This window comes from Uloborus diversus, chromosome 6, assembly GCF_026930045.1.
Source record: "Uloborus diversus isolate 005 chromosome 6, Udiv.v.3.1, whole genome shotgun sequence".
In the NCBI taxonomy this organism is placed as follows: Eukaryota; Metazoa; Arthropoda; class Arachnida; order Araneae; family Uloboridae; genus Uloborus; species Uloborus diversus.
The window spans coordinates 120,077,837-120,098,321 of NC_072736.1; the positions used below are offsets into that span (position 1 = coordinate 120,077,837).

General features: G+C 33.3%; 1 protein-coding gene and 1 long non-coding RNA gene across 2 annotated transcripts in view; both read left to right on the plus strand.

Moving 5' to 3' along the window:
• Nucleotides 1-20,485, plus strand: part of LOC129225283 (PAS domain-containing protein cky-1-like) — a 183,030-nt gene that overhangs the window by 145,346 nt on the left and 17,199 nt on the right. The window contains exons 4-5 of the mRNA XM_054859869.1: nt 2,368-2,457; nt 18,270-18,455. Coding sequence (XP_054715844.1) covers nt 2,368-2,457; nt 18,270-18,455 — 276 coding nt within the window. The remainder of the gene's footprint in view (nt 1-2,367; nt 2,458-18,269; nt 18,456-20,485) is intronic.
• On the plus strand, nt 5,107-14,497 carry LOC129225284 (uncharacterized). Its single transcript, XR_008580730.1, has 3 exons — nt 5,107-5,156; nt 8,015-8,106; nt 14,407-14,497. It is a non-coding gene; the product is annotated as an uncharacterized LOC129225284 (long non-coding RNA).

The window sequence follows — 20,485 nt, forward strand, 5'->3', positions numbered from 1 at the left end:
CCACAATTACCACGGGCTATTAGTCAGCCCCATAGATTTTTCTTGGAAACGACTGGTTTTGAAAACCTGTTTTGTTCTCTCTCTCTTTTTTTTACGCCATCCCCGAAGTTTGTGGGTCACTACGATCTCGCAAAAATGATGCCCAGAGGCAAAGCCATACAAAAGTCAATTTTTCAAATTTTTCTACAAGCCGTGTGAATTCATTGCAACTTTTGTCCCAATTTTTTTGTGTATAAAACGACAACAATAATTAAAATAATAATATTTTGATTTCAGTTTTTTTTTTTTTTTTTTTTTTTGTGATTCGAGATAGTAACCAGAATTTTTGCACCTTATACCAAAAACATTAGTAATAAATAGAGGGAATTCACTTTTTGTGTGATTCAAGATAAAAATAAATAAACTTCACTCTTGCATTTTAAACCGCAACAATAGCAATAGTGTGAATTTAATTCAATTTTTGTGTGATTCAAGATAAGTTGGTGAATTTTGGCAGTTAAAGCAGCAACAAAAGATAATATTGTGAACTCAATTTTTGTGAGATTTAAGATGAATAAATAAGTTGAATTTTCCCATTTCAAACAACAATAATAATGGGAATTCAGTTCAGTTCAGTTTTTGTTTGATTCAAGACAAGTAAATCAATTGAATTTTCGCATTTTAATCAACTACAACATTAATAATAGTAATAATGATAATAAACCTTTTAATAATGATAGTAGTAATAAAAATAATAGAACTGCTAATAATAATACCAATAATAATATAATTGCTAATAATAATGTGAATTCAATGCAGTTTTCGCGTGCAGATAAGTAAATGAATTGAATTTTTATACCTTAAACCAACGACAGTAATAATAAGAACAATGAACTTGATGAGTGTTTAGGAGTATAGCCTGGATGTGTAAGTTATGAGAAATCCACTTCACTTTCCGCAATTAGCCATTCGCCCGCAAAGTACTTTTAAGCTGTACGAAAACACGTGACTTTGATTACCCAGATTGCGTTAGTCTTCTATCGTGTCATCGACGCCGATAGCAATCTTACTTTCTTGTTATCACGCAAGCGCGGCGTTTTAATATGGATAGCATACGAAATCTAAGTGAACAAAAAAATATAACACAAAATGATGCATTCCTAAGTTAAGAAGCATCAATATTGTAACCAGGGAAATCTACGTAAACAAAAAATATAACACAAACTGATGCATTCCTAAGTTAAGAAGCATCAATATTGTAACCAGGGCTTAATTTGCATAGTGGGGATTCCATCGTACATATTTACACTATTTTTTCTTTTCAAAGTTCTTTTCATTAGCTCAGAATAAAAAAATTAAAAAAAATATATATCTATAAATCAAGCATCACCTTACTTTACATACTCTTATGAAACAATTACATGCATGATATAATTATTATCAGTTTTTTTATAGTTCATAACTAGTTTCATAAAACTGGTAACATGTGTGACAATTTGGGATTTCAGCTGTCACACACGTTACAAGTGTAGTCGTTCATTCATTACTCAACTAAGCGAGCTGAAATATTTTATTTTTCAGTGCACTAAGGTTCTATATTCTGCATTCAAAAAAAAATAATAATAATAATAATAAATAAATAAATAAATAAATAAATATGGACGATTATTTCGTTTTTATAGCTTGACCACGAAGAGAAGGCGGATGACCTTGAAGCAAAACCTCATTTTGTATCATTTGTAATAGGTGGAATCAACCAGAAAGCACCTAAAAGTGAGAGTCGTTCTTACTGATCCTATCTATTACAAAATAATAACAATCAACCTATTACAAACGACACAAATGATGTGTTTGCTTTAAGGTCAGCCGCCTTCTCTTCGCGGTCAAGCTTTACTAGATGTATTCGTACTGCGTTTGCATGTGTACATTATTGAATGAAAACAAAAATACAAATTTAAAGTGTGAAATTTTCTATACACAGTGCACACACAAATTCGCAACTCCAATAAACTATAGGGGGCGCTGCAGTCACTGTCTAATGGCGAATGAAAAAGGTAAAACAAACACACGCCGCAATTTCTAACTTGCTTTGACGCTTAGTCAATGACATCAATTTTTCATCGTGTTTGTGGGAAGCTTTCTTTTGTATTGCTCTGAAATAACATTACATCACAAACTTTCTGAAGCCTGTAATTTACCCCAAAGAAAACACGTGGAATGGAATGTTTTACCTTTTACTTTAGTATTGTTAATCACCGTAAGGTAACGTATTCGAACTCTGGAGTTGCGAATAGGCTGTGCATAAGTTCTGTTTTTTACTTTCTTTCTTTTCTCTTTTATAATTTAAAGTTTCACAATTTGGTTTCAAACATCCTCTTTTCTTTGCAGGCGCTTAGTGGTTTCCTCATGATGATGACTCAAAATGGAAAACTACTCTACATATCAGACAATGCAGCAGAATATTTGGGGCATTCTATGGTAAGATTCATTCTCTTTGTCATGCAGCTTTTTTTTACTCGTGTATATTTTATTTTATGGATAAATGATTAAATATATAAAAACGAGCATGCACATGCACATTGCAGAGTTAAGAGTGAGGTCAGAGGGTAAGGGTGAATACCAATATTCGTAAACCAATGGTCTGAAACCCTGAACACAAGTATTTTTCTAAAAACAATATTTTATTAATAAAAATAATCAAATAAATGTAATTATTAATTCATTAATATTAATTACAAGTGTATATCTATGAATCAAACCTCATAGGATGGTTGCCCGACCACGTGACAACCAAACAAGATTGTGGTGATGGCTGCTGAAAAACAATCCTGAAAACTGTCAGATGTCTACTCTCAAGAGTAGTGGTGCGACATCGATGGCAAAACATCGATGTTTCGAAACATCGATGTTAGAAATTAAAACATCGATGGTATTCATACATCGACCAAAAAACATCGATGTTTCCAAACATCGATGTTTTAAAACATCGATCTTTTTATTAATATATAACATACATTTTTGAGTATATTACACTAATTTAAGCAATACAAAAGAATACGTACCCGACGAATATATTGAAAATACTGAATCTCAAACCATGAATATAATTTAATAAGAATAAATTCGCAACATCTTGGTATTATAGTAGGACAAAAACTGATAATATAAGACAAGCGCTGATTAATACAAACTAGTTATGTAATAGGGAAATATTTTCAAACTAAATGAAACTAAAAGTAAATTTACGTCAAAAAAAGAATCTAAGAAAAAATGTATCATATGACTTACCGTCAGTTGAATGATGCGAAAAAGCTGGATTAATTATTTTAAAAATATAAAATTAATTCTAACCAGGCTGGCTCTTGGGGTTGGCGACCTACGCCACTACATAGGGCAGCAGAGTTTAGTTGCGGCCAATTTCATAATGGCAAAATGTAAAGAGGCAAAAAAAAGGGGGGGGGGGGGGGGGAGGGGGGAAATGAAAAACTCAAATTAGTTCCTTTTTTTTCTGTAGCTCAAAATCAGCAGTACGTAAGAGTATGCTCGATGATTTAAGATAAAACATACATATAGGCCAGGGGCGGCTCCTGTCAACATCGCCCGGGGTGGCAAATCGACTAGAGCCGGCCATGATTCTAACAATTATTTTTAAGAGCAAGAAATACTGTTCAGCTCCGACAAGTTGAGCAATGGCCTTGAACAAGTCCATTTCTTTCAAGGGAGAGCAATCGGTATGAAGAGGCATTGTTAGGCATGTTTGGGCAACCTCTGCAACCCTTTTATTGGCGAGAAAATCCTGTACCGCTTGCTAATAGTTAGGTATAGTAATATTGTTCGCCAAAGGGGCAATATACTGCCAACTAAATCCACAAATTTATAAGCCGTTTTTTCTCACCCCTATTTCAAGTAATGGAATCGATGAATCGGTCGGGCAGCGGAGCTCAACTTGCCAGAGGTGGACAGTATGTGTTGTACTGTTAGTTAATTATTAAACACAAATTGTCAGTAATAGAGGGACGATTTGTTGGGGGAAGTCGATAAGTAACCCCGAATATTGGTGCTGACAGTTTGGAGAAGAAGAAGTATGTGTACTTTGTCCCCCCGAAGCGCATTTCTCTTTTTGCAGACTATCCCACCAGTCAGAGAAACATCTCTTTCCGATGGAAAAGAAGTTGCCATCACTATCAAATACTTTAAAGCATCTTTTACCAGCTTTGAATTTTTAAAGCTATAATTTTCACCGTAGTAACATATAGGATTTTCCTTTAGTTTAGGAACTGGAGCCTTGAAATAGACTGCAAGTTTTGGCACCAGACTACCAGTGTCAGGTTCTTCCAATAGCTTTGACCTCTACCTCACTCTCTAGTTCATCTTCTACTATCTTGTAGTGATCTTCCCAAAAACCATCCTCCACACAGAAAAATTAATCTTATAAAGTGGGTGCAAAAAATGATTTTTTTTTTGGCAACTCCACAAGTAAACTTAATTACTTAGCGAGAAAATTGGAGCAAATTTTATGATAATTTTCAATTAAAATGCAAAAACATCAACATCGAAAAAACATCGAAACCAAAACATCGATGGTTCAAAAACATCGAAAGTAAAACATCGATGTTAAAAACATCGATGTTTTAACAAAAACATCGATGTTTCCAAAACATCGACATCGATGTCGCACCCCTACACTCTAAAAAATTTCCGTAAATTTAGGCGCATTGGCCATAAAATTATACGGTAAGTGCCCTTCTTCGAGGAAACAGGGCAGTGACCGTAATTGTAAAAAAACTACAGTAAATTTAAGCTGCGTTGACCGTAAAATTACGGGGCTGTCGTCCAGTCCCTTAATCTGTGCAGAATACGGTCATTCCCCGTAATATGCTTGCTGATAAAGATCACGTGTTTCTACGCAAAGAAGCGGGAAGGAGAAAAATCAAGATGGATGGCCTGTGTTGAACGAATGTTGTCTTCCAACTAGAGTCCCTTTCAACAACTTAACCTTTTAAATATGTAATGTATAAGTCCCACAACATCTGGACCAAATATACGTATTGGAGAGTAGGGACTCTGACATACAGGCTCTCATCTAAGTATTGCGCCTAGGCATCGAAAGAAAGATGTTGTCTTCGTGCTTCGTCGCCGTCGCCATGTGATTCCAATGTCTGGATTCAAAATATTAAGTAAGTGGTTTTTTTTCTATACTATTGTTTAAGTGTAATTTTAATCCACTGTTCTTTTTTTTATTAGCTATTTTGATAACAATAATTTGTGAGCATTGATTGATGGCGAGTACCGAAGCGTCGCTGTAACGTTGAAATTTAGCATTGATATTGATTGTATCCAGACGTACTTACATAGTACAATGCATGCAAACGTGATGCAATATAAACGCACAAATGAATATCATGTTATGCTCCATGTGTTTTAATTTCCATAGTTTCATTCAAAAATTTCTGCAGTATTTTTCTAAATTAATGTGATTAATTAAAGATGTTGTGCATGAGGACAAAATGAATTATTTACTAATTCTCTGCATGCTTTATATTCCTGGTTTTCCCTGGTAATAACTATGATCAATGACTAATAGGAATTGGTTACATTTTTTAGATTGTTTTTAATGAACTCAAATGTTACATTTAAACCAATGAAATAAAACATAGGTACGTAGTTGAAAATAAATTGCTTTAGGCTACCTATTAACGACAGATTCGTTTTTAGTACAAAATATAAATAATGACATCATTGTTTTCATTAGTTTCACAGCTATAAATGTTTAAAACATGTTTCATACATTTTTTTTTTATAGCTAAATCTTTAAACAGTTATTCATACAATTATTATAAACCAAAAATAATGTGATGTAACATGTATTTCTTATCAACTTTCAACACTTAATTAATTACTGAATTGTTTCTGGTTCAATGTGCCTAAACTTATAAATTAAATGTAAATTTCTATAAAAATACTATGTTTTACTATAACTTACAACTATTCATAACTTAAAATATAATATTTTGTATAATAATTACTGTAAGAAGAATGTTCACATCATTAACTGCTGTATTGTCTGAATCGCAGCTCTATGAAATTGAAGCAGTTTTCAATTTGCTCAATCTGAGCGGACGAGAAGCCATGTCTTTCTAGTAGGAAATTTAGGCTGTGTTTGCATAGGTGTGTATAGGGTTTTTTTGGGGGGGGAGGAGGTGATTAAAGTGGTGAGATTGTGCTATTGAAATTTACTGTGGGTATGCCTTTTTTAGAGAGTCGTTCATGTGACTTATAAAATCAAATAACTTTTTATTGGGGGTTGCATAGCCAGGATTTCATTTCTTTAAGGGTCTAATATACAGAATACAGAGTGGTTCAAACGGGGTGACCCCCCTCCCCCATCGTATATTCAGTGTTATGTTCGTTACGCAGTCACTTTACAGTCTTGAAAGTAGTAAAAATCGGCAGAGCACCATCTATGTCGTAACACAGCGGAATTCTGCTCCATGTTATTGCAGATGTTTTGCTGGGTTCGGAGCAGAATTTTAAACGCAATGTTCTAAACGCCCAAATTAAGTGGAATATGGTGCAGAATTCAGCTGTGTTGCAACATGGATCTTGTTCAACTGAAGTTCTTAAGACTTCAAAGTAACTGTTAAGCCCAGCTCGATAAATTTTTGCCCCCTTGCAAAAACTCAGTGGGTCCTCTCCTAGACCAGCAGTGTATATTGTTTACGTAAATAAGTCTCAGTACTAGTTTTTTTTTTCTTTTTTTTCCCTCAATTTCTTGGGCCGTGGATCTCTTAAGGATGTCCCCCCCCCCCCCCGAACTGTAGGTACTCAGATCGGAGCCTGAACTTTACAGCAAACATTCAACCATAGTAAAATTAAAAAAGGGTTACTCCCGCTTTCGGACCACTCTATGTATTATACAGTGAAGCACAGTTTATAAGTTTCTCTTGTATACGTTTTTATCATTTATACATTTTTAAAATTAGTCACTGCTGAGTTCAATACATAATAACGAATACCTATTATACTTTTTTCATTTAATAGGCTTGTTTCATGCAGTACTTTCAAAAACGTTTAAATCGTGCTTACTTCAAGTTTTCTTATATACGACTAATGAAATTATATGCGAAACACAAATATTTTCATTTTTGAATTTTCTTGGTCATTTCAATTTGGGTCTAGATCCATGAACGCTCCCCCTGGTTGTACTGCTGTTTTTTGAAGTGTTTCCTTCAAATAGTGTTACAATCGAATGTTTGTTGTCAAAGGCGCGTTTCATGTTATTCTTTTGAATGATTTGGTTCTGGTATGAATGTTTTTGATTGGAATGTGTTTTAATCATAATGGCAGGTTTATAGGAGTCATGGTTGCAGGTCCTTGAAGTGGGGGAGGGGCAGTGGTGGATCGACAGAGGGAGCAATTGGGTGATCCCCCCCCCCAATTCACAAACCTAAATTTACCTTTGCAAATTTAAATTTGTAAATTCGAAAAATTTCCGGAAAAGGTCTCCAAACCTCCCCCCCCCCCAAACTCATCACAAAAAATCGCCAACTGTATTTTTACGACTTTAGTTCCAAAATTTTTTCAGGGGAGAGTCCTCAACTCTCTCTCTCCAATGTCATCAAAGATCGCCAAAATTTTTGAATTTTTCGATCTTCAATTTCGAAAAACTACCCGAAATCGAAAACGTTTTCGAAAATGTCGTTCATTCAAACTTTACGGGGTTCTTGAATCAGAAAGGAATGGGCCCTTACTGTTGATCCTTCTATTCTGCTTTTGAATTTATGCTTTGTCTTATGTGTGTACGGTTATAAAACTATTTCACGGTGTAGTTATTTAGTAGTACTTAATACATTCTAAACTACTGGGCTTATACATTTTTCTTTTTAGTTTTTTGGTTTTTACGCAGTCGGGGTTTTTTGTTTTTATTTAATAATTTTTTATTTAATCTGGAGTTTTTTTTATATAAATGGTGCATAATCATACCTACCATTTTTTATTTTGTTCCATATACTTAGTTGAATTTTCTTTCACCCAGACAATCCTTGCTTTAAAGTTTGATCCAGTTTGCACAATTGGATGAAAAATAACTTCTAGATCAAGAAGTGTTTCATGGGAATTTATTTAGAGGTATGTATTAATATTTTATTTTAAGAAATGTTTTTCTAAACTCTATTGAGCGACGATCAGTTTCTTTGCTCTTAAACTAACAATTTTAATTTTTCTACTTGTTACTTGTATTCAGTGCTTTTATTTCTGGTCGCTGTTGTATTTAAATGTTATCGATATGAAATAATAAAATTTTATAATAAATTTAAAAGAATATAAAATGTTCAGTATAATTGTGCTACAGAGTGATGTCCGATGAACTGGACACGAAAACAGAACTCTTCATTTTTAATCTTAGGTAGTCTATTTGTATTGTATAGGTATGAGAACACGTCCTATTTGTAATGTATTGTATAGGCAGGGCGCCCATATGCAAAGTTGCAGGGGGGGGGGGCTCAAATATTTTCCCTGTGGTTTAGCTATATGTTTTCCCCATGGAAACTGATTTCAGGACAGATTAGAGTCATTAAAATTTGACATTTTTAATAACTTAATCATTAATGGCTGGAGAAGAAATGTTTTTACATTTTTGCAAGGAAAAAAGTACTAAAAGCAAGGAAATTCTAATTTCAAGGGGGGGCTCTAGCCCCCCTTCACCCCTATATGGGCCCCCTTGCCTTATACGTATATAAACTACTGTATTTCGGATTAGCAACATGTGCTACAACCAAGGATACTTGGGCAGCTTTCAACAGTTAAAATCTCAACCCTGGCTGTCCCACTGCATACCCATCCATGCTCGTCATTGGAGGGGGGGGATTTCCCCCCTCCCGTTCTTCCAAGAAAAAAAGATGAGCATGACTAGGGTATGCACGGGCGCTGCCAGTTAGGAGGTTTTAGGGGCTCAATTCCTCCCAGAATCCTTGGTTTTAACCCCATTGCCGATCCTAATGCCTAACGCATTCACAGTAGTTAAAATGCCGGGCCTGATCCTACTTACGACAAAAGAAGTGCATTAGCCATCTTTTGTGGTACAACTTGTAAATGATGAAAATGTTGATATCAGGGGGTTAGATACTGCTATTTTAGGGCTGGTCATGCTGAAGAATATTTTTAAGGTGCATAAAAAATTCTGAAAATACTTGGGTGTCAATTAAAGCAATAACTTATCCAGAAATAAAGCACCTTGTGGGACATAAACAATACTAATTAATTTTAAAAGCAATGAAAGGAAGTTGTATTCCAGATTTTTACTTTAAAAAATATTAAGTGAATTTAAAAAAAAAAATACTCCAATTGTTTGCAGGTTATTCATTAAGTATATTTGAGCACAAAGTGATTGGATAATAATGTCGGCAGAGAATTATGACCCTCACCTTGTATCCATCGTTGCATGTAAGATGCACAGATTTCCATATTTATTTTGAAAATACACTCAAACCTTATTAAAACTAACTCCAAGGGACCTTTATAATCTATTGGCCTTCACCTTAGTTTATCTTATCCAAATATCAATCATTAACAATCAAAAGGACAGGGATCACAAATGTAGTTTATCTTAGCAGAAATTCATTTTAAGCGTGTTCAAAATAGTATGATATGTTTGATATTTTGTTTTCCAATTGTGATGTTTGCAATCTAAGAATTATATTAATCATATCAGTAACACTCATTTACTATTGAAAAGAACCAAAAGTAGACTGCTAATAAAATTTACTGTAAGGGTGTCTTTTTTAGGAATGTCCTTCTTTGAGGCACCGTCTTTTAGGGGATCAGCCTCCACTATTGTGGAACAGATACCTTTGTGTTTTTTAAATGATTGTTTCTTTAGTGTTTTAATTAAATAGTGTTATAAAAGAATGTTTGTTGTCGAGAGTTTGGTTATTGATTTCTTTTGGATGATTTGATAGTTCAATTATGTTTTTGAGCGAATATTTTATTAGAATTCTAGTCAAATATTTGACTGAAGACTGAATATTTGGCTAAAAAATGTAATTTTTGTATTTTTATTTTATGGCAATTCAGAATTGAGGATGCTTATCTATTTTCTGTAGATTAATTATTTTGTTTTAAGCATTACATAATATTTTGAATGGTAAAACTTCCGAAATCAAAATGCTGCAAAATTTAATTTCTGAGTGTTTTCTTTGCACGTTATAAATTGCCTTTTTTAAACATTTGTGAGATGAGAAACGTTTCACAAATTGATTTTTTCTGCTTAGTGTTTCATACCTAAGAAGTCCAGTGGCACTTTGTGCCTCCTCATTGCAGATTTGAGTTTAATTCCCCGTTGGGCACAGTTGATTCGACCTTTCATCCCATAAGTGGGTCAATAAAATGAGTACCAAGCATGCTTGGAAACTAAACACTGGAGGTTCCACGTTCGGCTGACCACCTTACTAGAACACCTGCCTTTGCACCCCACAGCCCTCTGTCATGAAGATTGATATGGGCACGGTGGGATTGCCTCTAATTTTGCGCCACTGAGTTTAGTTTCATACTTATGACTTATAAGCGGTAAAAAAAAAAAATGTTTATGTGGCGTAAGATATAAAAGAAAGTGAAAAGCTACGAAACTTAAATGTAACATCTGAATGTTTTCTCTTGCACTAAAATCACCTTAAATGAGTCATTCTTCAAAAAGTAACTTTTCTGTCACATGCCTTTCACAGTAAAAAATTTTAGGAACAATTCATTTAACAGTGATTTTTAATTTCATCAAAAATATATCGATTTAAACCTGCCACCAATTTTTGAATAATAAGTTTTATTTAGTTTATTTTTGGTTCACAACGTGTGAATTTCATTTCCGTGGCATGTCACACACCTTGTGTGGCTGTTTATGTTGCTTAATAACTTAATTAAAAGTATATACTTATTTATTAATTATTCCTTTCACAAGTGCCTCAAATGATAATTGTTTAAGTATATTTAACTTTTTAATATTGTGGTTTAGTTCATTTTAGTAGTATTTTACATGTATTTGAAACTACTAATTAAACCATACTTTAATTAAGAGAACTTAATATTATATTCCCACTAATCATTAAAATAGCTGATTGATTGCACAATTAACAAAACTACTACTTTGATATTAAATTGGCCTCAATTTTTAAATACTAAAAGTTTTTTTTTCTTTTTTTAAAAAAAATTTCTATGAACAAGGGATTATTTTATTTTTTAGTTATGCGTAAAATAATTAAAACTTAGCTGGGCCATTGTTTATGGTTACTTGTAGTAGGTAACACTTTCATGTAAGAACGGGGAAAAAAAGGAAACAAAAGGTTTCGAGATTGAAAAATATTTGCATTCAAAAGTTACGTTTTCTGAAGAATTACCCAAATGTGATAATATTAGTAAATAACAGGTTGGAAGTTTGTACTAGAGTACTATACATTCATTGTATAAAAAATTGTTTGCCTACTAATTGTCAACTATTTATGTTATTTACTATTCAATTGCTGACTAAATATTAAGGTATTCAGCCAAACCAAGTATTCGGTTTTGTGTGCCAAATAGCCATCAGTATACCAAAAATCAACTGCATACTCAATGTATCCCTAATTTAAACGATGAGCTTTTTCAAAGTTGGTGGGTATGCATGTTAAAACCCAGTGTGCATGTGTGGTTGAAAACATTGTCCTACTATTGATTGCAGTAATTTAGTGTAGTTGAGTAGTACTTAGGATGATTACTGAGTACTCGACCCAAGTTCTTGCTACTGGGTCAAGTACCGAATATAGATCTTTTTTTAACGATCAACTGACATACACAAGGGAAAATTTTCACTTATTGGAACATCTCTATGGATCTTGAGCATGAAATAAGTTTTCAGTTAAAAAGGAAATCCAAAAAGATTTAAAGTTTAAAATTTAAAACTAGTTTTTTCTGAATGTATGGAGGAAAAAATTGAAATTGATTTAAAAAACTTAATTTTTCCATGACAGTTCTTTCAAGCATTAAAAATTGGTTAGTCATACATTGGTTAGCTTCTTTGTACTTAAAAAATTTTTGACCAATAAATTTGCTGTCTCTTATTTTGGGGTAAAGGAGTTGAAGATTTCCGGAGTTTCTTTTTCCTTCCAACAATGCAACATGTTTTCTGTCTTTACTTTACTTTTCTTTTCGAACTTGGGAAAAAAAATACAAATATTAAACCAGTACAAATGCATCCTTTAGGACTGGACTCGGACTCCGATATTATTCCCATAGCGAACAAAAGTGGTTTTATTCAAATATGTTTTATGTTTTTATTTATAAAATTTGTTTAAAAGTTTTATTTATGTATGGGAAAATGAATGAAAATTTATCTAATAAAATAGTTTATTTTTATTTATCCCTTGTGGCCCCCCTTAGCCCCTCTATTAGAAAATCTGCTACCATGCTTATGTATGGGGTCCAAAAGCTTAGATGCTTATGCTCTGAAAAAAGGTGTTTTCAATATCTGTTTATCATACTGTAGATGCCCGTCAGGAAATAGCCCAGTATTGGCACTAAAAATGCCAAAATGTTTTTTCCCTGAAATTTCCCCTTATACTTGTACTACAGTTGCAGGTTTCCCCCGAGATCTTTGCAAGACTCCAAAGTGCTTTATGTTTAATTATATCTCTTAATGATCATCATTATTGTTTATGTTTTCAATTGATTTTCTTTCTTTTTTTGAAATTGATGTTCACTAAATATTCATAACCTCATTTTGTTTTCTTTTCAAAACAGACCACATATTTTGAATTGATGTCGGAAAAATGCTTTTCTTTGTCATTCGTTTGATTTGATGAAACAAATTTTTCGATATTTACATGTTTACCAGCTTTTATGCATTAAGCTTAAGATTTATACATTTATCAGTTACGATGTCGTTTGATCTAGCCTTAATTTTTTGTTTAATTTTATTATAGCTTATATTTCTATGTATGCATGTGCTTTTTCCTAGGATTCCTGGAAATTATGTAAAAATCCTTTGAACATCATATTAGGGAGGAAAACCTTATGAAACCAGGGAAAGATGTGAAAAAAAATAGGGTGCTTTAAAATGCTTTATTTTGATTTTCACTATTTAGTAGAGACGTACCGAGTACTCGGTAACTACTCCGTACTCGGCCAATTTGCCGAGTACTCGGTACTCGGCCAAATTCTGATCAGATACTCGGCCAATACCGAGTAGTTGCAAAAAATTGAATATTGTCCAAGACAGATACTAAAATTTATAAAAAAAGAGCAAGCATTATATTCTGCAATCATTTACAATTAAAATTTATAAGTCAAATTTAAATTTTGAGATAAATGAAGTTTGTAATGCTTCAATGGAATAAATCTTTATTTTAATGTCCCCAAAGTTAATAAAACTTATTTATTAAAAATTATGCAAGAAATGTAAGTATAGAAAATATGGAATTTTTATATCAAAAATGGATTTTTGCTACAAACAAAAATTAGTTATAAAAAATGTAAAAATACCTTTGCTTAAAAAATAAAACAACCTTAAAAGTACAGTGCAGGAACTCTGCAGACACGTGTTTTGGCATTACAAGGAATTCCTTTTTCAATGCACAAAATGGGGGCTCGTAGATTTAAAGGCATCCGACAAAAGTCGTATTTTTTTTGTTGAATGTCTTTACATTCTTTAGCTCACATGTTATGCACTGAAAAAGACGTTCCTTGTAACGGGGGGGGGGGGGGGGGGGAGGGGGCAGAAACACGCGTCTGGGAATGTTCCTGCACATTTGTTTTATCTGCTTTTAAAAATTATTTATGTTTGGCAGATTAGAACTATAATTGATTGGTATACAGTGAAACCCTTCCTAACGGACACCCCTCTTATGCGGACAATTTTTAATTCCCCAGTTCCAATGCAAATAACATTATTAAACCCCTGTCCTGCGGACACCTCTATATTGCAGAAAAAAAATTTGTCCTGTTAGTGTCCGCATTAGAAGGATTTTACTGTAATTTGTTTTAATTCCAACTTGATTAATCATACCTTTTATTTATTTATTTTTAATTAAAAAAATTATTTTTTTGTAAAATTTTTGACACAAACAAAATTGTATATATATATAATGCGTAATTAAATTTCAGCAGGAATTTAGTTTTAAAAACTATTATATGGACAAGGAGGTTTATATTACTATTCGAATAAGTTCAAAATTCATCACATGTGTGTCAGTGGTTTTTCTTAAAACATAATTGGTACTTGAAACTCTGCCGAGTACTCGGTAACTCGGTACTCGGCCGAGTAATAAATGGCCGAGTACTCGGTACTCGACTACTCGGCCAAAGTGCTACTCGGTACGTCTCTACTATTTAGTGAGAATGCTGCTCTGCTTTAAATGTGTGAAAAATAAATCATTCTTAATTATCCTTATGGTGATTTCTTTTTAGGGCAATATTTTGGATAAGTTACTGAACTAAAGGATCCAAAAGGAATAAAGATTTGGAAAAAGTGATTCAACCAAGTTTTGAAAAATTTGACCATAATTTCTCTTCTGAAAAAGTTTATTTGTAATTATGTTGTTATTTAACTTGTAATTAGTGTAAAATAAACCTTTTTGATGTTTTAACTTCTTTGTTTTCATTGTTGATACTTCTGGATATTGTCTCTTCTTATTTCTTATGTAGACATGCTCACATATTTTTTTGGTAATAATTTTTGAGCTAAAATTCTTTCTCTCGATAAAATTGTTTTCGAGATGCTTACCTTTAATGGATACTTATGGTGTTTAAAAATTAATTTATCCACAAGTTTATGCTAGCTAGTAAAAAATGCAGTCTATTTTTGAAGTCGACTGCACAAGTTTTTAATTTATGTATAATTTAATTAATTTATAACTTTTTAAATATGAAGTATAAATATGTTTTTTAATAATTTATATAACTTTTTTGAATGTTCTATGTTCTTTGAATGAACGAGGTTAGCAAACAAGTAAAGGCAATGGACGAACCATTAAAAAAACACTAGTTGCCAATATTGGTAACATGTGTTTTAGCGATGAAACAAATTATTGTGTATGTAAGCATTTTACATAAAATATTAAGTGTTGTATTTTACTATAATCCATACAGTAAAAAAGCTTTACTGAATTTGTTTTTTGTTTGTTTTTTTTCAGTTAAATTTCCCTTATTTCACGGGATTTTTTCCATATTTCTTTTTATACTTCTCTCTCTTAAACATGCATTCTCATTTTTAGAGATCATTTAATAGAATATTTATAATTCTGGCAACTGGGGTCCTCAAACTGCATTACTAACAGTGTTAGCCTATTTTACGTATTTATTGAATTGTAAAAATGACTTGCATTTTATTGTGTTCTTAAAACTTTTATTCATAACTTGGTTCTTATATGACAATAAACTAAGTTTTAAAGCACCTAATAATTTATGGGCAATGACGATAAAGAATGACATTTTTTTATGAACATCATGTTAATTTACAGGAGGCAGTGACCATAGAAAAGTTTTATGAGCATAACGCCAATTTACGGGCAGTGATCCTAGAAAATGAATTATAGCTTTTACGGAAGTAATATCAATTTACGGGCAATAAGCGTAGAGAATAAATTCTAGCTTTTACGGGAGCAATATCAATTTACGGGCAATAGGCCTAGAAAATAAATTTTAGCTTTTACGGGAGCAATATCAATTTACGGTCAATGGGCGTAGAAAACAAATTCTAGCTTTTACGGGCATATAGTCAATGTACGGGCAGTGGCCGTAGAAAGAGGAATATAATTTTTACGGGCACATTGTCAATTTACGGTCACTCCCCTTTTATTTTACGGGGAGGAAATTACGGGCAAACCTATTATTTTCACGGTCATGAAAGATTACGGGCAGAATATTATTTTTACGGGCAGTGACCGGACCATTTTCTGCCGGTCACTGACCGTATTCTAACGGTGAAATTTCTTACAGTGTACTCAAGAGCTACAAAAAATCTGCCACAAAACATATTGATGTTTCTCCTATGATTTCTATTATTTTCAAATTCTCATTTTTGTGACTTGATCCATATGATGCTTCCCAGGTAGTACAAGTAACGCTTAAACACTCAAATGGTTGTCACAACGTTCACAACCATTTTTAAACGTTTACGAAACGAAGTGTGCTATAAGTATTAATTTAGCTCACGAGTTTGATCACTTTTAAAAAGTACTCAAGCATTTTTCTTGGCATTTTCCATTACAGGTTTCAGTTGGGGTAAATGGAAATAGATTTTCAGTGTTTTAACTTTAAATCCGCCCCCTTTTTTTGGATATAAAGATTTAAAAAAAAAAAAAAATGTGCGTTGCATCCAAAAACTAGACACACTGAAAGTAGCAAGAGTTATAAAAATTTTGACTTTGTAACTGTTTGTTAGCGAATGAAATCCTATTTACATTTACCCCAGAGACTAAGGGTGGACGGAAATAGTGATTTCCTGTCTCATGAGGTTGATGTAAGCAAATAAACGTAATGTACATTAAACATTACTAATTTAAAAATTCTACACCAACGGTATTCAATCTGTGGTTGCCTGCTAATATTTCCACTTCCATTCAATCCGCTGAATATTCCAAATATAACCGTAAAATTATCTAAAAAGATAAATCATTCATAAATTAAATTTTGTGCTAAATTTATATAAAATACACGCAAAAGTAATTTTATCAGAAATAAATCTTTCAGAAAAAGGAAGAATGATCAGCTTGATTATTTCCATCATTTATCTCAGATTAAAATATGTGTGGGGTAAATGAAAACGCCTTTATTGCGCATTAAAAATTGCTGGGAAGGTGAAGTTCAGATGAATTTTCGTAATCTCCCCCACAAGACAAGTAAAACTATTTGAAACCAGTTGTTTCACATTTGTAGACCTGTTGGAGAGGAAAAGTAAGATCACTAAATTTTAAAAACATCTTTTTTTTTTTTTTTTCACAGTGTCATCTTCAGACATTGATGATTTCCACTTTTTTTTTTTTGGATTACGCAGAACGCTCAGAATATCTGTTTTATGTTGCGTAGTCTGCACTCATCAGTAGTTCAGTTTCACCAATCGCCATTAGTGTGGTATTAATAGAGCTTGTTTCCCTTTACTTTAACTGACCCTACTTGTTTTGCAAGTGCTACATTTACTCAGCACCAGTACATAGCTGCTGCACCACAAGTATGGCAATCGAGTTTGTTTCCATTTACCCCAACAGACGCTACTTAGTTTTGCAAGCGCTAATTTTATTCAGTGCTAGCTGCGTTTCCCGGCTTTGCCCGGTCCATGTTGAAAATAAAAATTGTGTCAAGTGAAGTATATTCAACAATCAGGATTAAAAAATAAATAAAAAAAATCATTATTTCTTTTCCAAACAATGACGACAGATATTAAAATACTTTTAAGAATTTAAATCCAAAAAGATGGATTTAAAATGTGTAACCATGGAAACACAAAATAAAATAAGTTTAAAGAATTAAAATGCGAAAGAAAATGGTTCACAATTTGAATAGAATCGAGATTTCTGAAACTTGATTTAAAAAGGCTTGTAACTTTTTTTTCCTTTCGAGATAAAAACTTATTTTTTCGACCATAGGGAGACCATATCTGGAGTTAAAAAGGTCGCTTTTTCCAATGGCTTCAAAAAGAAAGGTGTGGGACAATTCTTTCGCTTTTTATTGATTTATTTAATGAAGAAAGTAGTGACTGAATTTCAGCTAAGCCTAAAAAAATTCGAGCTAAAACCGCAAATAACTCCCGCCGTAATAAAGTTAGAGCATTGAAACAAATTGCGTATAACGCGGAAAATTCTACCCTTTCTAACGATATGTAATATTAATATGTGCAAGTTATTTTTCACCCCTATATTTGAGACTTTGTGAAAATTTGGACGTAAATTGGAATAAAAAAAGAATTATTCATCGAATTTTATTCGAACTGGTCTGCAAACCTTCTCAGAACTTAAAGAAACAAACTGTGAAAATTTCAGCGCAATCGGCCGAATAGTTCTCGAGTTTTGCGAGTTCAAACACACAGATGCTTTTTGGGGACTTCAATTTATACTATGTAGAGATATATCTGCTGTACCACAAGTATGGCAATCGAGTTTGTTTCCATTTACCCCAACTGACTCTACTTAGTTTTGCAAGTGATACATTTATTCAGTATCAGTATTTATCTGCTGCACCACACGTGTGGCAATCGAGTGTTTCCATTTAACCCAGCTAACCCTTTAATTTTGCAAGTGCTACATTTATTAAGTACTAATATATATTTGTTGCAGGAGGACTTGCTGATCCACGGCGACAGCGTGTACGACATCATCGAGAAGCAGGACCACCAAGCCATACAGACCGAGCTGATGCGGAGCTCGGGCCCCCTGGGGCTGGCCACCGACAGCCGAATGTTCCTCTGCCGCATGAACGTCTCCAGGAACGCTCGCAGGCAGATGCGTTTCGGGGACCAAAAGGTCAGTGCAATGATCAATAATAATAATAATAATAACAACAATAATAATTCAATTTTAAAATGAAATCCAATCCTAAGCATCCAGTCCCTGGCATGAATAAATTTTAGCATCTTAAATTCATTTTTTTTTCTTTTTTCCGCAATCACGAATTGCGATAAGACCCTACTCGTTGGATTTGTTTCTACAAATGACTCCCATCGCAATCATAATTGCGAACAGTGGCGCACACGAGAGAGGGGTCGAGGGGGTCCGAACCCCTCCCATAGGCCTTGCTTTTTTCCCCACTTGATTACGATCCTACGTATTTTGTACGTAGAATAATCTCAAGCAAAAGTAACAATTTCAGCTCTAATAAGTTGAAAAGTAAAATGATCATGTTAAAATATTTTTTTTTAATATTGTGCAGTTTTCCCATAACCAGTTAATTTCCTATAATAAACAGAATGGTAATTATAAATGTATACACTGTAATAATCACTTTTTTAGTATTGTAATTTCAGTTTAAAATGAGATTCTACGAACATGGATCCATTTTTTAATTACGAGAAAAAGAAAAAGCGTAAATTATTTTGCTTTTTGGTTATTTATTTAAGTATATTTGAGTAAAAAATGCTGATTATTTATTGAATAGTTAGTTTTTTACTGCTTTTCGTTCTTGGGAGTCAATAAAATCAAGTCAATATGTTTGACGGTGTATTGGAGTATGATATGAGAATGAGGCTTTCAACCTTGGACCCTCCCCTTGCAAAATTCCTGTGTGCGCCACTCATTGCGAAAAACATATTTTGAATTCAAGACGTCAAAATTCAAATGAATGCATGGGGCTGGATGATAAATGTTGTGCGCTGGGTGCTGTTTTTGTCTAAGGAGGATTGTGTAGGGGGGGGGGATGCATAAAGTCGATTCCGGAGGACGAGGACGAGAAGCCGGAGGAGTTAGCCTCCGGAAAAAGGATACCAGGGACCTCAAAAAGGATAGCACATCAACTGCCGTCAAGTAAAACCAATAAGCAATCGTGATTGCTCAAAAATGAAAAAAAGAAAAACTGGTGAAAATCCAAATGTTTTGCTAGAAATGGGCTAAAAAATCTCCAGTTTCCATTAGTATCACAAGCGAAGCACTTAAATGTAATTTATTCAACAATTTCTAACATTATGTTTCACTGATTAATTTAAACTATCCCTTATAAAATTATATCGGTATTCTTCTACATTTTCAACACCAAAGCGGATCTGCTTTAATTTACGACTCAAGCAAGCATTTATTTTGAATAACAGTTTTAAAGGACTGACCCAAATTGTACATGCTTTACACTATTTTCTGAAATGCTTCCAAATTACGCAAGAAATAAATCATCGACGATTACTGTCCCAAAATATTTATCTTCAAAAGCGCATTTTTCGTCACCCTAAGGCATTGTGGCATACTAATTCTGTAACATTTTGCATGATTAACGACGGAATCAAAACTATTGATCTAAGTATTGCAGATATTTATTAATGACAATTGTTCAGCTTGCCTGGTGCTGCTGATGCAAAATCATTGTACCATCAACTGCAGGATGGCCATTTGCTGGAAATCGGTGTAAAAAGCGCAGCAGTAAAAGGTGTTTATTTTACTTGGTTCGACGATAATGCCAATTTCGTGATACACTTATGATGCATTTACATATAAAATGCAAGATCATACTCAACTCCGGTGATTAAAAGGCAACGCATTTGCATACAAAATATCTGAGCTCGTTGACTTCTTTTTATTTAAAAAATGATTTATTTAATAATATAGTTCAAAAACCCCTGTTGCTAATGCATACTAGATTGTAAAATACGAAAAATTCTCAAAGGCAATTCATTTCTTTAATTTCATTGGCATATTGCGGCCAATTTTCGTAGCAGCGGATCACGACTAACGTATTGGTTAAGAAGGTAATTCCTTCTATCTATTCGCAGTTCTGGAGCTTGAAAACGCCACCTTGCGCTGGTTTAAAAAATTAGCCGAAGAAGTAGGACATTTTTATTTTCCTCGGACAA